Genomic DNA, 15000 nt, shown 5'->3' with positions numbered 1-15000 from the left:
GCACAGACACACGCACAGTCACACACGCACAGACACACGCACAGTCACACACACACAGACACACGCACAGACACACACACACAGACACACGCACAGTCACACGCACACACACACACACACAGACACACGCACACAGACACACGCACAGACACACGCACAGTCACACGCGCACAGTCACACGCACACAGTCACACACGCACAGACACACGCACAGTCACACGCACACAGACACACGCACAGTCACACGCACACAGACACACGCACAGTCACACGCACACACAGACACACGCACAGTCACACGCACACAGTCACTTCTCCCATCCCTTATAGAATCGCTGTGCTAGTCATTTTATTTGGTGGCATATTGAAGTGAATGTAGATAGCCATGCAAATGAAATGGACACACTAATTTGGAATTCTACGTTAATAAAAAATAAAAACTGTGACCATTTTCAAGTCTCTGGTGATTTTGGTTGTCCCTTTGTTAGGTAACTCGCTGATGGCACCAGTAGGTCGGTGGCAAAAGGGCCGTGATCTCACATGGTATGCCAAACAGAAGAGTGGTGAAATGCCTATTGGGAGTAGCCAAAGTGTTGCAAGTCACCAACAGGAGTTGGCAGCGGTGAGATTGGCTGAACAGCAAGCACTTATGGCAGCTCTGTGAGTACCAGTAGTTTCTACTCTTATGCATGCTGTTACAGTAAGCTCTCCAATATCGTGGATGTTTGTTTCCTGGAATATGTCGCAAAAGTTAAAACCGCTATTGTGGAAACCAAGGGCCAATGGGAAGAGGAGGGTTCAGTTCCTGGACTTCAAGGTAGGTAGGTAGGTGTGCGTGCGTGTGTTTTTTTAAAATGTCAGACGCACCTCTTGACTGTTATGGTGAGCATCGCCGTGAATTCGGTTTCACATGGCGGTAAATCCGCAAAGAACAACTATCCGTCTGCCACCCAGACAATTGTTCCCACTAATGCAAACCATTCAACCAGAAAGTGCGATCTCCATTGGAAATAGTCCCACACCAAAGCGTCACCCTCCAACTCTGAGGTCTCGGCCCGGCAAGTCTGTCAAACAGACAAAGATGGCATGGTCAGCATCAGTTAAACATCAAACAGAGCCGCCTCTCCGGATTTCGGGCTTATTTGCCCTCATCAGGATGGCATATCGAAACAATGACCACATTCGTCGTTTTATCAGATGCACCTCCTAACTGTTATGGTGAACATCGCCGTGGATTATGTCTCACACGGTGAAACCGCATAATCCACAAAGAACAACCGTCCGTCTGCCACCCAGACGATTGTTCCCGCCGATCACATGTGCCTTCTGATTGAATGGTTTGCATGAGCAAACCTTTTCTTCCCCAATATAACATGTAAATGCAGTGTAAATTAAACAAAACATGACTTTTACCTTTGAAATGTATTCCAAAACTAGGAAGTGGGTGAGGGTAAACGTATTATTGTTGCGAATCTGGAAACCATGATCACACAACATTCAGGTCCTTTTGCTCAGTTATTTTGATAAGTATGTGTTTTATAGATGGCTCCCCTTCCTTTGTCTCGTGGGTAAATCAATGTAAATGCGCTGTGATTTATTTTAATAGTTAGGAGTTTTATCGGAATTATTTCAAGAGAAGAACAATGCTGCAGCAGAGGACGACCACCTCCCCCCCCCCCCCCCCCCCGTGATTCTGAGACTTAAACAAGAATGACGGTTAGAAAAAGGCTGCAGAGAAGAGCAACGATCCCCCGTCCTGAGATTCTCCGTTGGCTGAGGAGGGGGAGGGGGAGGGGGAGCGTGCCGGAGCGCATAAAAGGAGAGGAAGGAAGCCAAAGAGAGCGAAAAAGCAGGAGGAGAAGAGAATGGAGGGAGCAAGCGAGAGAGGAGCCAGCCAGTGAGAAGCAACGAAGGAGCACCCACCTTGCTGGAGCATTCATCGGTTGGAGCGCTCGTGTTGTGGGAGCGCTCGTCTCCGAAGGTCTGGACTGGTCTTGCCGCTGCCGTCTGGAACGTCTTCTTCCTCCTCCTTGTGAAAGACCATCCGCCGCTGGAACTGGAAGGGTTGCGTATCGTCTCCGGAGGGAACGGAGTCGAGGTTTTGGTGGCTGGGACAGGTGCCGAACCAAGTCATCTTGAAGACCGCACGAGGCAGACAGGTCCAAAATAGACCCTGGCCTTCAGCTGCACTCTCGTCCGAGCTGAAGGCCGAAATAAAGGCGTCAGCCACCACTTCGTGTGTGTGTGTGCGTGCGTGTGTGTGTGCGTGCGCCCGTGGGCCCGTTTTCTAAGTGCTTTTGTGCTGTATATATTTGCATTGCATTTATTAATAGTCAGTGTTGTTCTGCTATTTGTGTTCCCCTCCCTGCCTATTGTAAATAAATATCCCTATTTGTTAAATGTATCAGCTCGTTTTGTGTTTCTTTCATTGGTTCGATATGACTCGTGATTGAGAATTAGTAAAAGCTGTTACGGCCTTAAGGGGACAATTGGACCGACGGTTGTTGGTGATTAAACCGCTCGGAATCGCACACGGAACGAGCGCGCAAAGCGACTCGTTTTCGTACGAGTTCTGTCGAGGGTGAATTTCCCCGGAAGTTGGATCACGTGGGTATTTAGGTAAATTGAAATTGGCAATTGACCCTACCCCACGTGGTTTATCCATTGGCGAATTTCGGTCCGATAGAGGACCCTTCGGCTCCGGACTTATCCGGGGTGACGACCTATACATTCTGGGCGATCGGTCGGGCCGACTTGCAGCCCAATCTTGCGGTTGTGTTCGCGGCCGATACCCGGCCCCGTAACATTATGTACTGTACTCCCCTGTAAGTAGAAAACAAGACTTAGCTCGGAGATGATGATACTGCTCGAGGAGGAGGGTGGAGGTTAGAAAAATGTGGATGGCCAACTTGCGATGGCTGTTGGATCATTGACAAAGTAACCTGCTGCATTGCTGCGTAGAAGAAAGGTAAAACGATCCTTAGCCACCGTAACCCAGAGCAGATCTTCCCTTCTTGGACAGGAAGGTTTAAGATGGTATTCTGTTCCAAAATAATCCTGTCTCGTCCATTTTAAAACCTGCTCCAGCATAAATCCCTTCTCCTCAATCAGTTCCATGAGCCATGGTTGAACTGGAGTCTTCAGCCCTGGGTGCCTCGTGAAAACGTTGGTAAATCTGCACTGATTTCTCCTGTATCACCGGTCCATGCAAAGGCATTTTTTTTCTGTTTGGTCCTTGATCCAAACATTAAGCACTTTTTCCATCCTTTCAATATGATGATCACGGAACTGGAATGAGCTGTTTGCACTTTGCGGAGCGGGAACACTTGAGCAGGTATTTGACTGATGTTTACACACTTGATCCAGTAATTGTGTCCCACAGATGCCGTGCTTTCACTTCTTAACGACGCTTTAACAACTCTATTTCTTTGCACAATGCCATAACCTTTCTTTGATTTTGTTTTTTGTCTAATTTTTTTGGCACAATTAACTGAGGGTGATGGCGAAGTCACACCCTGAGGCTAATGATTGATGGGTATGACGTCAGAAGCGAGGCAGGCGTGCCAAACAGACAGAGGCCCCACCTTCCCAGGTTTCGTGCGAGCAAGCCACGCCCTGGAGGAGGAAGCGGTGGTTCGGTGACATCAGACACAGAGAGAGAGAGAGAGGAGGAAGGCACGAGTGTGGAGTGAGAGACTCACGCGGTCGAGAGAGAACGTAGCTCGGAGATGGCCTGTAAGAACTGGGCTTTACGGCTGGCTTTCCTTTGATTCATGAAAAAGATGGCACAATTCTCATTTGTGCTCAGGCAATTTGGCTCACATGGTGGATTGAGACGCTGGCCATCGACTCTTCGCTGTTCGTATGAGACAGGTCTCGAAGCCTCGTGTCTGTCACCGAAGGGGACGGCGCCATTCCGAGAGCAGTGGGTCGGTGAGGACGATCGACGCACGAAGTGGCCGAGCAGGGTCTCAGAGCCTTGTTGAATACCACTCACGAATTTCCTGACAAACAATCCCACTGCAAGATAGTGGCTTGGTGCCATCTTGCGCACGTCTACTCATGCAAATAGAAGCGCCTCGATTCCAAGTTCCACAAAGACTACCTCTTGGCCAAGCTAAGTGCCATAATAATGGAAGGATTTGCTTTTTGGTTCCCCTTGTCTGTGTCAAGGCGCCTCAATTTTGAGTTTAGGATTAGTTTACCTCATATTATTATATTCTGATTTTTGTTCTTTGTAAATATTTGTCTATTTTCATTAAATCCGGTTATTTTAAGCTGCTCTGTCTGTGTATGTGTTGTGGGGTTCGAGTATAACCCCCCCCCCCCCCCCCGTGCATCCATCTATGCCTCCTTCACTCTGCCATTGCGTCCTTCCCGCACGTGTTATAATCTCCGAAGATTAACGTGTCTGCCTCCCAATGAAGAAAAACAGCTCGATAATCCAGGCTAGTGTTGTTAACCACTCGTCACCACAATTTGGGTGGGGAGGGGATTAACCTGGACCACCAACATCACGATAATATTGTTGCGGGGTTCACAAGGGGGTTGCTCGACCATCGACCCTGAAACCAGCAAGCCACGGATAACTCTGCGACCCGTAGGGTTGTTGAGCAACCACAGATGCTGTCTGAGAAGGCCAAGTATGGCAGGGTGCCAGCTCCAAGTCTTGCATAACCATACTGGTGATTTAGTCCTACCCAGATGGAGAACACTCTCAATGTCCATTCTTTGTATCTACTTATTACGTACGGCCAATCAAAACCGTAGGTGGGAGGTCTGCTAAACTTGTGGAGTTAATTGCTGGGGTATAATGTGCCATCTGTTTATTATGTACGTTATAGCAAACCAATGAAGGAAAATGACAAGCGAGCAGGTTTGGCCAATAAGGTAATGGCTTGCTCTTTTAGCACTCTCTCTTGTTTGTCTCAAGTAGACGAATTAGATTAGAATGTAGAAAGATCATCTGTCACTATGTACAGAGACATGGCAGAGGTCGACGACCTTGCACGTGAAATTTACCACGTAGACGACCTCGCATGTGAAAATGATTCAGGCTAAGCGCATGTAAGTGGTTACCACACCTATTTTAGGGCATACCCTGACTTGAGTGGCATTTTTGAAAGTCACAAAGACTACTACTGGTCATGAAATTTGGTTCATTGCACAGACAGTATGTACAGAGACATGGCACACACAAAATTACCACAATGTATAACAAATTAGTATGGAGGAATTTACCACCTATAAGGTAAATAGACACCTTAAATTTATTCATTTCATCTGTATAACTCAGTGACTTGTACCAATATTCGGCAATTTCTTTGTAGAAAGGAGTTCCTGGGTCTTGTACGTCAATCAACTATGCCTCAAATCCAGGGAGCACACAAACTTTCCGATTTTTCAAAGAGGACAAGTTGTTGGCCGATCGGAAGGTGGAGTCAGCCAGCATCGGATAGCTCAGAACCTTGGCATTCCACTTTCTACGGTTAATCGGGTGATTGTGCAATTCACCAGCGAAGGTAAGGAATCCACAGCTTCCCATTCTGGTTGATCTGGGCCCTCAGAAAGGTGTCGTCGAGCTGTCCACTGAGAAAACTTCCATTTGCAAGGCAGCAGATGTTGCAGAGGAGGTCCAAGTTAGCTGAAGAACTGCCGTGCGGTACTTTCATCAACTGGCTACTATGGGAGAGCAGCTTGGAGAAAACCTCTTCTTAGACCAGCCAACATTCAAAGGAGAAAGAAGTGGGTTAACGAGATGGCCAACAGACCCTTGGCGTTTTGGCAAACTGTCATTTTTTTCGGATGAGTCTCAATTTGCTCAATTTTCTGACAGTGGACGCATATGTGTCTGGAGACTTCCCAGTCAAGAGTTTTCTTTGAACCGATTGCAGCCAACTGTCAAACATGGTGGTTTTTCAGTGATAGTGTGGCTAGCAATCTGGAGCACTTGTCAATCAGAGCTTGTGGAGTGTGTTGGCAACATCAACTCTACGATATACATTTCTTACAGCCCAAGATGTAATGATGTTTTCCATCCCCCCCCCCCCCCCCCGCGATGGTTTCTATCGCATCACTTTGACAGTGAGACTGCTTAGTAGTGCTTAACAGTGTAGCTGCTAGATAACTTTCTTTTATTTTGTCATCATCACGTGTTGTTCCCACTGTAGATATCGCACGCCCGAATGCTTTTTCGCCCATCTATAATTTAGAGATTCAAAATTCCATAAAAGCAAAATTACCATAATGTATAACAAATTAGTTTCCTCATTTATACGTTGTGTTATTGTGAAATTTGGTATATTGAGTCGCCTTGCAATGAGGGATGTACGTTTTGTTATTCGGCAATTTTGGTGGCCTCATTCCATCCAGTTTTTATTTGTGTGATGACAGCTGGTGAAAGAATTGCACACAATTTTCAGCATGTTTTGTTTACAAGCAGTTTATAATGTTTGTTTTGTGTCCATCCTTCAGTGGATATACTGCCATGAAGAAGCAGCCTACAGGCTTGACAAAACAGGTCTGTTCACACTTGCACTCACTGCACCACTTTGTCATGCAGATGTGATTTTTGGATTGGTTATAATACACACTCAATCTTACTAACATGCAACTGCGATTCCACAAATTATCTAATGACTGGCTTGTGTGCACCTTGACAAATTTTCTTAGTTGCAGCTTGTGAAAGACGCAATCGCCCACTGCAAAACAAGCAGTGTGTTAGCTGGTTCCTGCAGTATCAGTCGACCAACCTTTTCAACAGTGGCAGCCTACTCATTGGGAAGATAATTGATCCATGGACATGTTTTGGACTCCCTGGCTTTCATGGAGTAACCCCCCCACCCCTAAGGAGTTGAGTTAGCAAGCTTAGCATGTCTTAGATGCCCAATGGTGACTGCAAACCCTTGTGTCACATCAGCGTTTGCTGCAGCGGTTCTGACCGATGTGAGGCACCTGCCCCTATTTAGGCATCCATTACTGTTTGCAAGATTTTGTTTTTGCAGCCAGGAAATAATATATTACAGTGAAAAGTATTTGCTACTTCCAGCTTTTAGTTAGTCTGCAAGAAAAATCAGTGTTGTAAGCACACCCAGTATTGGAATTAATTATGGAAACATAAATATTGAGTAATTGCAACTCAGTGGTGTCGAAAATTTTCAAAAAAAAATTAAATAAATAAAATAGAGTGCATGAGTATTTGGTGTTGGCCGATCTTAATTTGGCCCTTTACTTAATTATGTTGGGCATGACGTCTTGTTTTCATGCTCTCGTACAGTTTATCATTGTATGACTGAAGTGTTGTGTCAAATATCTTGAAAAGAAAGCGCTTTCCACAATTCATCCACGGTGTTTGGTTGCTGTTTGTGTTCTTATGATCCTTGTAAACCCCATGCAGTCTCATTTGTGTAGGCCAAGGCCTCTTTGTGAGTGTTCAATCAGCCTCTTTACATTCCAGATAGTTTTTCATCACATTGGTGATTTGTTGGGGCTTCTCAAAACCAACACAAAATTTTATCCTGGTTGTTAAACATGTTATGTTTTTCTCCATGTCTGCACAGTGATTTGAACATTAAGACTAAGATGGTGTCGTTGGTCTCCCTCATCTTGCAGGAGTTCTCTGAAGTTTGCAAGCGTGGCACGATTGAGAGAGATGACATGGATTGTGACCGCATCTCAGGCCTTGGCACTTCGAGGTAGCACAGCTTGGACTTGTCTCTTGTGAGATTGAGTAGCCATCATGAAGTATATGTTAATGCTCTTTGAAGATCTTGCCTTCATGGTTCGTTTTAGTCAATTTTTTTCCTCCGGTGATGGAGTCGCTGGTGGCATGATATTTTCGGGTTATCGGTCTGTTCGTACATACATCCATGCGAATTTTCTCTGTTTTCTCTGCAACCGCTTATCCGATAGACGCAAAAATTTCATCATAGATGCGATTACTCGTGCAGAATGTTTTTTTTAGTGATAATTTTGATATTATAAGGCACGTGGGGTGGCAGCCATTATGGGAAAATTTTGGACTGCGCCGCACCACGCTGACACGTATCTTCTGAACCGCACCACGGAAAAAATTGAAAGTTGCCATCTGGCAACTGCTCTGCATGGGGAATAAGAGTGATTTTATTGATGTCATCAGTGAAGTGGTATCCCAGTGAAAATTTGACACGTAGAATGCTGTGTCCCATCAGTATGAAAATTTTTGTAGTTCATCCAGGGAAAGATGTGAACACAGAAAAAATTATGACATCATCTGTCACGTGGTTTGGCTGCCATATTGTTTTATTTTAAAAAAGGGGAAAAAATCTTCTCCAGAGCCACTTTAAAGATCGAAGTGAAACCACCCAAATGATCGATTTGCCATGCTGAATAAAGTTTGATAACAATGACATCATAGGTCGCATGGTCTGGGTATGACAGCCATCTTGGATTTACCCTAAAACCTTCAAAAATCTTCTCCAGAACGGCTGAACAGATTGAGGAGAAACTTCACAGACATGTTCACCATGAGTTGGGGATACTGGGGTGATAAAGAATAATTTATGCCATATTGGATTGAAGAAAAATATTAAATAATGCTTTCTCTGGAACCACATATCCGATCAAAGTGAAATTTACCAAGTATAATCAAACAATGTAGCTGCATACAGTGTGGAAATGATATCGTAGGTCATGTGGTGTGGCAGCCATGTTGGATGGAAAAATGAACTACATCATCGGTCACATTGTCTCGCTGCCAGGTTGACCAAAAAAACTTATCCGATCAACGCGAACTCCAAAGACGTGATAGGCCACTCATTCTGAATTTGACTTTATAAAGAGGACGTCGTGGGTCAGGTGTCCGATCGAAGCAGGGCGGCATGGTTTTGTTTTTCACCAAAGAAATTTCCAAAAATTTTCACCATGGATGCGACGACTCATGCAGAACGTTTTTGTGATAACTATGTCGTCATAGGTCACGTGGTGTGGCAGCCATGTTGGAAAAATAGAAAAACTTTGGACCTTTGTGTTTCTGAAACTGCTCCATGGAAAAAAAAAATTGAAACTTGGCACATGTGAGGAACAACCCAAGAGAAACGAGTGAATTTTTTTTTTTTGAGGTCATTGGTGGCTTCGTGATGACGTCATAATCGCGTATGTCATACGCTTTATCTGATCAGTATGAAAAATTTTGAGGGTAATCTTGGGTGAAATTGTAATTGGCAAAACATTGATGACGTTATTGGTCATGTGGTTTGGCAGCCATATTGTTTTTGACATAAAATCTTCAAATATCATCTTCTCTAATGGCTGAACAGATAAAGGCAAAACATTACAGGTGTGATCACCTATCCATTTATGACATCATAGGTCACATGGTTTGGCAGCTATATGTTTTTTTTTTGAAGAATGAACGTTTTAAAATCTTCTTCTCCCGAACGGCTTGACAGATCGAGGGGAAACTTCACTTACATGTTCCCCAAGCCTTGGGGATACTAAGGTGTTCACAAATAATTAATAGGTCACATTGTCTGGCAGCCATAGTGGTGTGAATGAAATTCTTTTTAAAAAATCTTTCTCTTGAACCGCTTCATCAATCGATGTGAAACATCACAGTTATGATCGAGTCGACATGTGTAATATATGTTTTAAATTTCGACCAGATCGGTTGCATGGTCTGGCAGACAGTAATATTTAATATTTTAAATCTGGGTTCTGGGATTTAAATCAAAGTTGCTACAAGTATGTATCGTGATCTAATAATGTGGGCGAGGCATATTGGCAATGTTGTGACGTCGAAGGTTGGCGTCCTCGTTTTTGTGTTTTACTTTTTAAATTTACCTTTCAATGAAATAGTTGATTAATGTTAATGATATGCAGGGCGACCGCCCCCCCCCTCCCCAAAATAAGAAAAAAACTAAATTTTATAGACCTTTTGGTTCACGAGTCAGTAAGTGACCACTATATTCGTTATGGGTGTGTCTGTCCCGAGCATGGCTCCGTGGGTTTTGATCCGATCCTGATCAAATTTGGGTGGGGAGTTTATTTCATGATCTAGTTGTTTTCCTGAGAATGGGTGTGCTGCGCCCATTATGGGCAGAGCCATGCCCAAAAAGCGTGTTTTTTAGGGGGTAGCCGGTTTCAAGTTGCATCTTCTCCGAGGGGGTTTGTCGAATCTGGCAGGGGTTTCGGTATTTGGTTAGCCCAATGGCACCTGCATAGCCCCACGGAGCTCGATTATTTTATTTTATTTTATTTTATTTTATTTTATTTTATTTTTTTTTTCATTTTCGTCACAAGGTCACGAACTTAGAAAATGTCAAAAAAACCAATAAATTGGGCATCGAGCTCCTCGGGTTTTCAACTGTTTCGAATGAAAGTTGGTATGCAAGTAGTGCTCTTCGAGTACTTCAACTTTCATCATTTACGTTTTTCCCGATTCCCACCATTAAAAAATAAAAAAGGCGAACTACGTTTAGGATTTCGCAATTCGTGGTCTATTTGTAGTGCTCTTCGATTACTAAAACTTTCATCATTTACGTTTTTCCCGATTCCCGCCAGTTTGCCCGTGGCATCCCCTCAAAGGTCAAAAAATAAAAAAGGCGAACCGTGTACATTGCTCGTGAACCATCACCGTCTCCAGACTTGTATTTTTTAAATAACATTCTGAGTCACATTTGCTTCACATGATGCATGATCACTATGGAAAGTTTCAGGTGTATATATTTAATGTCGTTCGCATCCCACTCATTGGGAAGAGTTTGATTGAGGTTGGAGCATGTGCTCCGCATGTCGGCTTCTACACTGCAGGCACATTTGGATTCAACAGAAAAAATTGTTTCTTACTCCGACACATTGGGCTGCAGTGATTGAATTGATTTTGTTTGTTATTGCTATTTTTCAGTCATCTATGGATTATGACCTTCCTAAATAGATGCCTTTTAAGCATCTAACCCTGAATTAAGTTTGAGTCTTCTTGAAAGATTTTGTTCTAAGGTAGATTTTGACTGCAAATGTGTTTTGTTTTTTTTTTGTTTTTTTGTTTTTTGTATAAATCATCGAGGCTCGTATAAGAGCTAACGCACAGAATATATAACAAGGGGAGCAGGAGATAAGAGGGGTGGGAGAGGGAAGTGCAAAGCAGTGGGGAACAGAGGCATGAGGATATCTGGAGAAGGGAGAGGGATGGGGTGGAGTATGGGGGGGTACACAAGATGGACACTACAGGGACTTTCAGGAAGGAAAACAGGGAATTTGAAGGAGGTAGATTAATGGGGGTTGAAAAGATCAAGGTTTTGGATGAGGGAAGATACAAGATGGTGGTGAACAGCTGTTTCGAAGACCTGGAGGGAGGAGTGGGATTGAATTGAGTGGGAGTTTGCTCCAGAGGTGGAGAAAACAAGAAATTAAAGAGTGAATTTTCCTTTAGTTGTCCATGGCATGTTGAAAAAATAGGCCAATGTAGTGACTAAATCTAAATCTGCTGTCTAAACATGAACTCCATTTTGCACACATGCAAAAAGTAAGAGGCTATCATTAGTATGGAGGAAGTTATTCGAGGTCATGTTGGTGCCGTTTTATTTGTGGTCACCCTGTACGAGGGTTGTGAAATATATTTATCTTCACTGACTTTTTTTTTCTTTTTCTTTTTTTTATTGGTATGATTTGTTTTGTTTGTAGAAGATTTGAGGCTTGTGGGATAGCAAAGTTGATTGTGATAAACTGACATTGGGGTAATGAGGCAACAGTTGGACACGATAAGCAAAGCAATAAATTTAATTGGAAAAGAGGAGTAAGCACTGCAACCTACAAGTAAGGCTTGGATTAGGAATGGTTAATGAGGTTAATAAAGATTGGGGTGGGGGTAGGATGATGAGATAGCAGTGAGGTATCCAGCTTGCTTCCAAACATCAGCATGGTCATGGAATCCATCATCGCAGTTGATATGAAATCTTTCCTTTTCTCCAACAACCTCATCTCAAATCGCCAAATGGTTTCACACCAGGTCACTTGACATTGGACATGCTGCTTCTACTTACCCAACAATGGATGGAGTCCCTCAATGTCAGACATGAAATCTCAGCCATCTTTATGGATATATCTCGTGCTTTTGATACAATCTGGCATCCTGCCTTATCCTCCAAACTCTGTGTATATGGCATCCAAGGCCAACTCCACACGTGGCTTCCTGACTTCCTCTACTCTCATAGCCAATGTGTAGTTCACAACAGAATCCTTTCAACTCCTCTCCCTTCAAGGCTGGAGTGGCCCAAGGCAGTGTTCTGGGCCCAGTCCTATTCCTGATCTTCATAAATTATCTTTCTGACTCTGGAAAATCCTCTTTCTATTTGCTGGTGACATCCCTCGTCCTTCAGACAGGCAGGCTGTAGTTTCTTCCCCCTCTTCAGACCTCAAAAAATACACACAAGCTGGTCAAACACTTGGAATATGTCTTTTAATCCTGACAAATTTTATTTTTATTATTATTTTTTTGGATACACTGTCAAGGCTCGTATAAGAGCTAATACAATGCATATCAAGGGGAGTAGGAGACAAGAGGGGTGGGAGAGGGAAGCACAAAGCAGTGGAGACCAGAGACATGAGGATATCTGTCTAAGGAAGAGGGGTGGAGTGGAGTACTGGGGTAAACAAGATGGACGCTACAGGGACTTTCAGGTCCTTGCACTACGGACTTTCAGGAAGGAAATTGGGGAATTTGAAGGAGGTGGATTTGGGGTGGATGAGCGAGGGTAGAAAAGATCGTGGTTTTCGATGGGGGGAGATAAGAGATGGAAGTGAACAGCTGTTTTGAAGACCTGGAGGGAATAGTGGGATTGAAGAGCGTGTGGGAGTTTGTTCCAAAGGTGGGGAAAAAAAGAGGAATGAAAGTGATGGTGAGCAGTGATTTTGGTACTTTGACCAGAAGGGTGTTGCTGGGGGAAATATCTCAGACAGAGTGGGTGGGTGGTGGGGGGGGGGAAGCTGGAGAAGACAGCAGAAGACAGAAAGACCACCGATCTACCTGCAGTGGGAGAGTGAGAAATCCAAAGACTCGGTGTCATCGTGAGAGATACCAATGATCCTAAATGCCTTGGTTACCATGACGTGAAGCCGAGAAAGGTGAGAAGCGAGAGTAGTATTCCATCAGGCTGCTTCTCTGAGTTCGATCCATTTGGTTGGTGACATCCACACGTCTCAAATATTGATGACTGTATATCAGCATTATAGCTCTGTCGTGACGATTGGACATTTTTGTTTGTTATCCCTGTAGATAAACACATTTAAGATGGTTATTTGACTGAGGGTATACATGAGCCTGGTGTGGCTCAGTGGTTAAGGCGGTGGCTTGGGATCCTTGGAGTCCTGAGTTCAAGCCCCACTGGCCGCCGAGTGAGCATCGGGGGGGGGGGGGGGGGGTTGACTCAGCCTGTCATCCTTCCGAAGGTCGGCAAAATGAGCACCAGTATACTGGTAATTAGACCCGACTAAAGGGTTGGCGTCAGGAAGGGCATCCGGCCGTAAAAACATTGCCACAAGAAAGGGTACCATGATTGGAGCCTGCAAAAATCTGACCCCTGCTCAAGGATAAAGGCTTTCAAATGGTGTGATGATTTGACTGAAGGTATACCTGTTGATTTCGTATTGTTAATACTCTCCAGAAAAAGAAGGGAGAGGCTAAAAAGCCATTTAACGACCCTCTCCTTCTCCTATCTCCAATACCACCAAAGGAAAAGTCGCACCCTATGACCTGTTTCATTTGCAAAGTGCAGGTTTTCTCCGTATTTTCATTGCTTCGTTTATAATGCGTGATCATTTTGTTGATACCGAGACTCGTAAATGAAATGTGGTCCTCGGCTCATTCATGGGGGTGTAACATCTCTTCGGCCTTTCAACTCCCATCTTGCCTATCCATCTCTTCTGCCTTTCAACTTCCTCACCCTTTACATACAACTTTTAATAGATCATTTTTCTTTGTTCTTTCCAGGCATGCACTTGCCCTACTAACCAAAGAAGAAAAGGAAGCCACTAAGAAGGGCCTTGCTGTGTTTGTGGTAAGAATTTTAACTCATTACATATTGTATACCTTTAAACAAATTGACTGCTTGGCATAAAATCAACTGTAATAATATATGAATTGGAATGAAGCTATCAAGAGCTTGGAACGGTGTCTCCCTAGATTTTTCTTTATTCCGTGTCATGCCATTTATCATTGCCTGATTAAACAAGAAGAGCACTCGAAGATTGCATCGTCTCACCTCGTGCATTCATTCTTAACAAAAATATCATTAAGTGAGAACACTACTATTATGGCCCACTGCTTATCATGTACATAAACCCGAATCATCCATGCACCCCATTATGTCAGTTTCTTGGCATGGGTTATGAACGTTGTAAATTCAATTCTTCACTGGCATTGGATAATAGATCAGATTTATGAAGTTTTAGATATTTAGGTTAAGGATTTCAATTCGACCAATTATGGCTGGAATATATCACTTCACCAATGAGGTCATTGTTTTCATACTGAGAGTTGAGAGCCATGTGGAGTTGAAGACATGCCAAGTTTCAATTTTTTTTTGTTGAGCAGTTTTTGGAGAAAATGATGTCCAAATTTTTCCCTTTACTCCAATATGGCTGCCATACCATGTGACCTGTGTCGTGAGAGTGAGCAATGAAATATTCTCCATGGGGAGTCCCCTCAAATGTTTAAAGTTTCACATCAATCGGATAAGCGGTTGCAGAGAACCATTTTAAAGCTAAAATATATCCACACACCACACAGACCACAGCACACACACGCAGAGCGCACACACACACGCAGAGCGCACACACACACGCAGACCGCGGCACACACACGCAGACCACGACACACACACGCAGACCACGGCACACACACGCAGACCACAGCACACACACACACACGCAGACCACAGCACACACACACACGCAGACCACAGCACACACACACACACACACACGCAGACCACAGCACACACACACACACACACACGCAGACCACAG

At 44.0% G+C, this 15000-nt stretch overlaps 2 protein-coding genes across 3 annotated transcripts in view; both read left to right on the top strand.

The window, feature by feature from the left end:
• The window catches only part of LOC147022124 (uncharacterized), a gene marked incomplete at its 5' end in the record, with an annotated part of 3466 nt that extends 3098 nt beyond the window's left edge, over window positions 1-368 (top strand). The window contains one exon of the mRNA XM_085893531.1: window positions 345-368. Coding sequence (XP_085749657.1) covers window positions 345-368 — 24 coding nt within the window. The remainder of the gene's footprint in view (window positions 1-344) is intronic.
• LOC147022123 (multiple myeloma tumor-associated protein 2 homolog) overlaps window positions 1-15000 on the top strand; it is a 60221-nt gene that overhangs the window by 5835 nt on the left and 39386 nt on the right. For both annotated transcript variants that reach the window (XM_085892727.1, XM_085892728.1), the window contains exons 3-6: window positions 489-660; window positions 6475-6520; window positions 7612-7694; window positions 13964-14030. In XM_085892727.1, coding sequence (XP_085748853.1) covers window positions 489-660; window positions 6475-6520; window positions 7612-7694; window positions 13964-14030 — 368 coding nt within the window. The remainder of the gene's footprint in view (window positions 1-488; window positions 661-6474; window positions 6521-7611; window positions 7695-13963; window positions 14031-15000) is intronic.

This window comes from Eptatretus burgeri, chromosome 8 (assembly GCF_056783735.1).
Source record: "Eptatretus burgeri isolate ZD-2024b chromosome 8, Ebu_testis_v1, whole genome shotgun sequence".
NCBI classification, from domain to species: Eukaryota; Metazoa; Chordata; class Myxini; order Myxiniformes; family Myxinidae; genus Eptatretus; species Eptatretus burgeri.
This window is presented reverse-complemented; position numbering and strand designations above follow the sequence as displayed.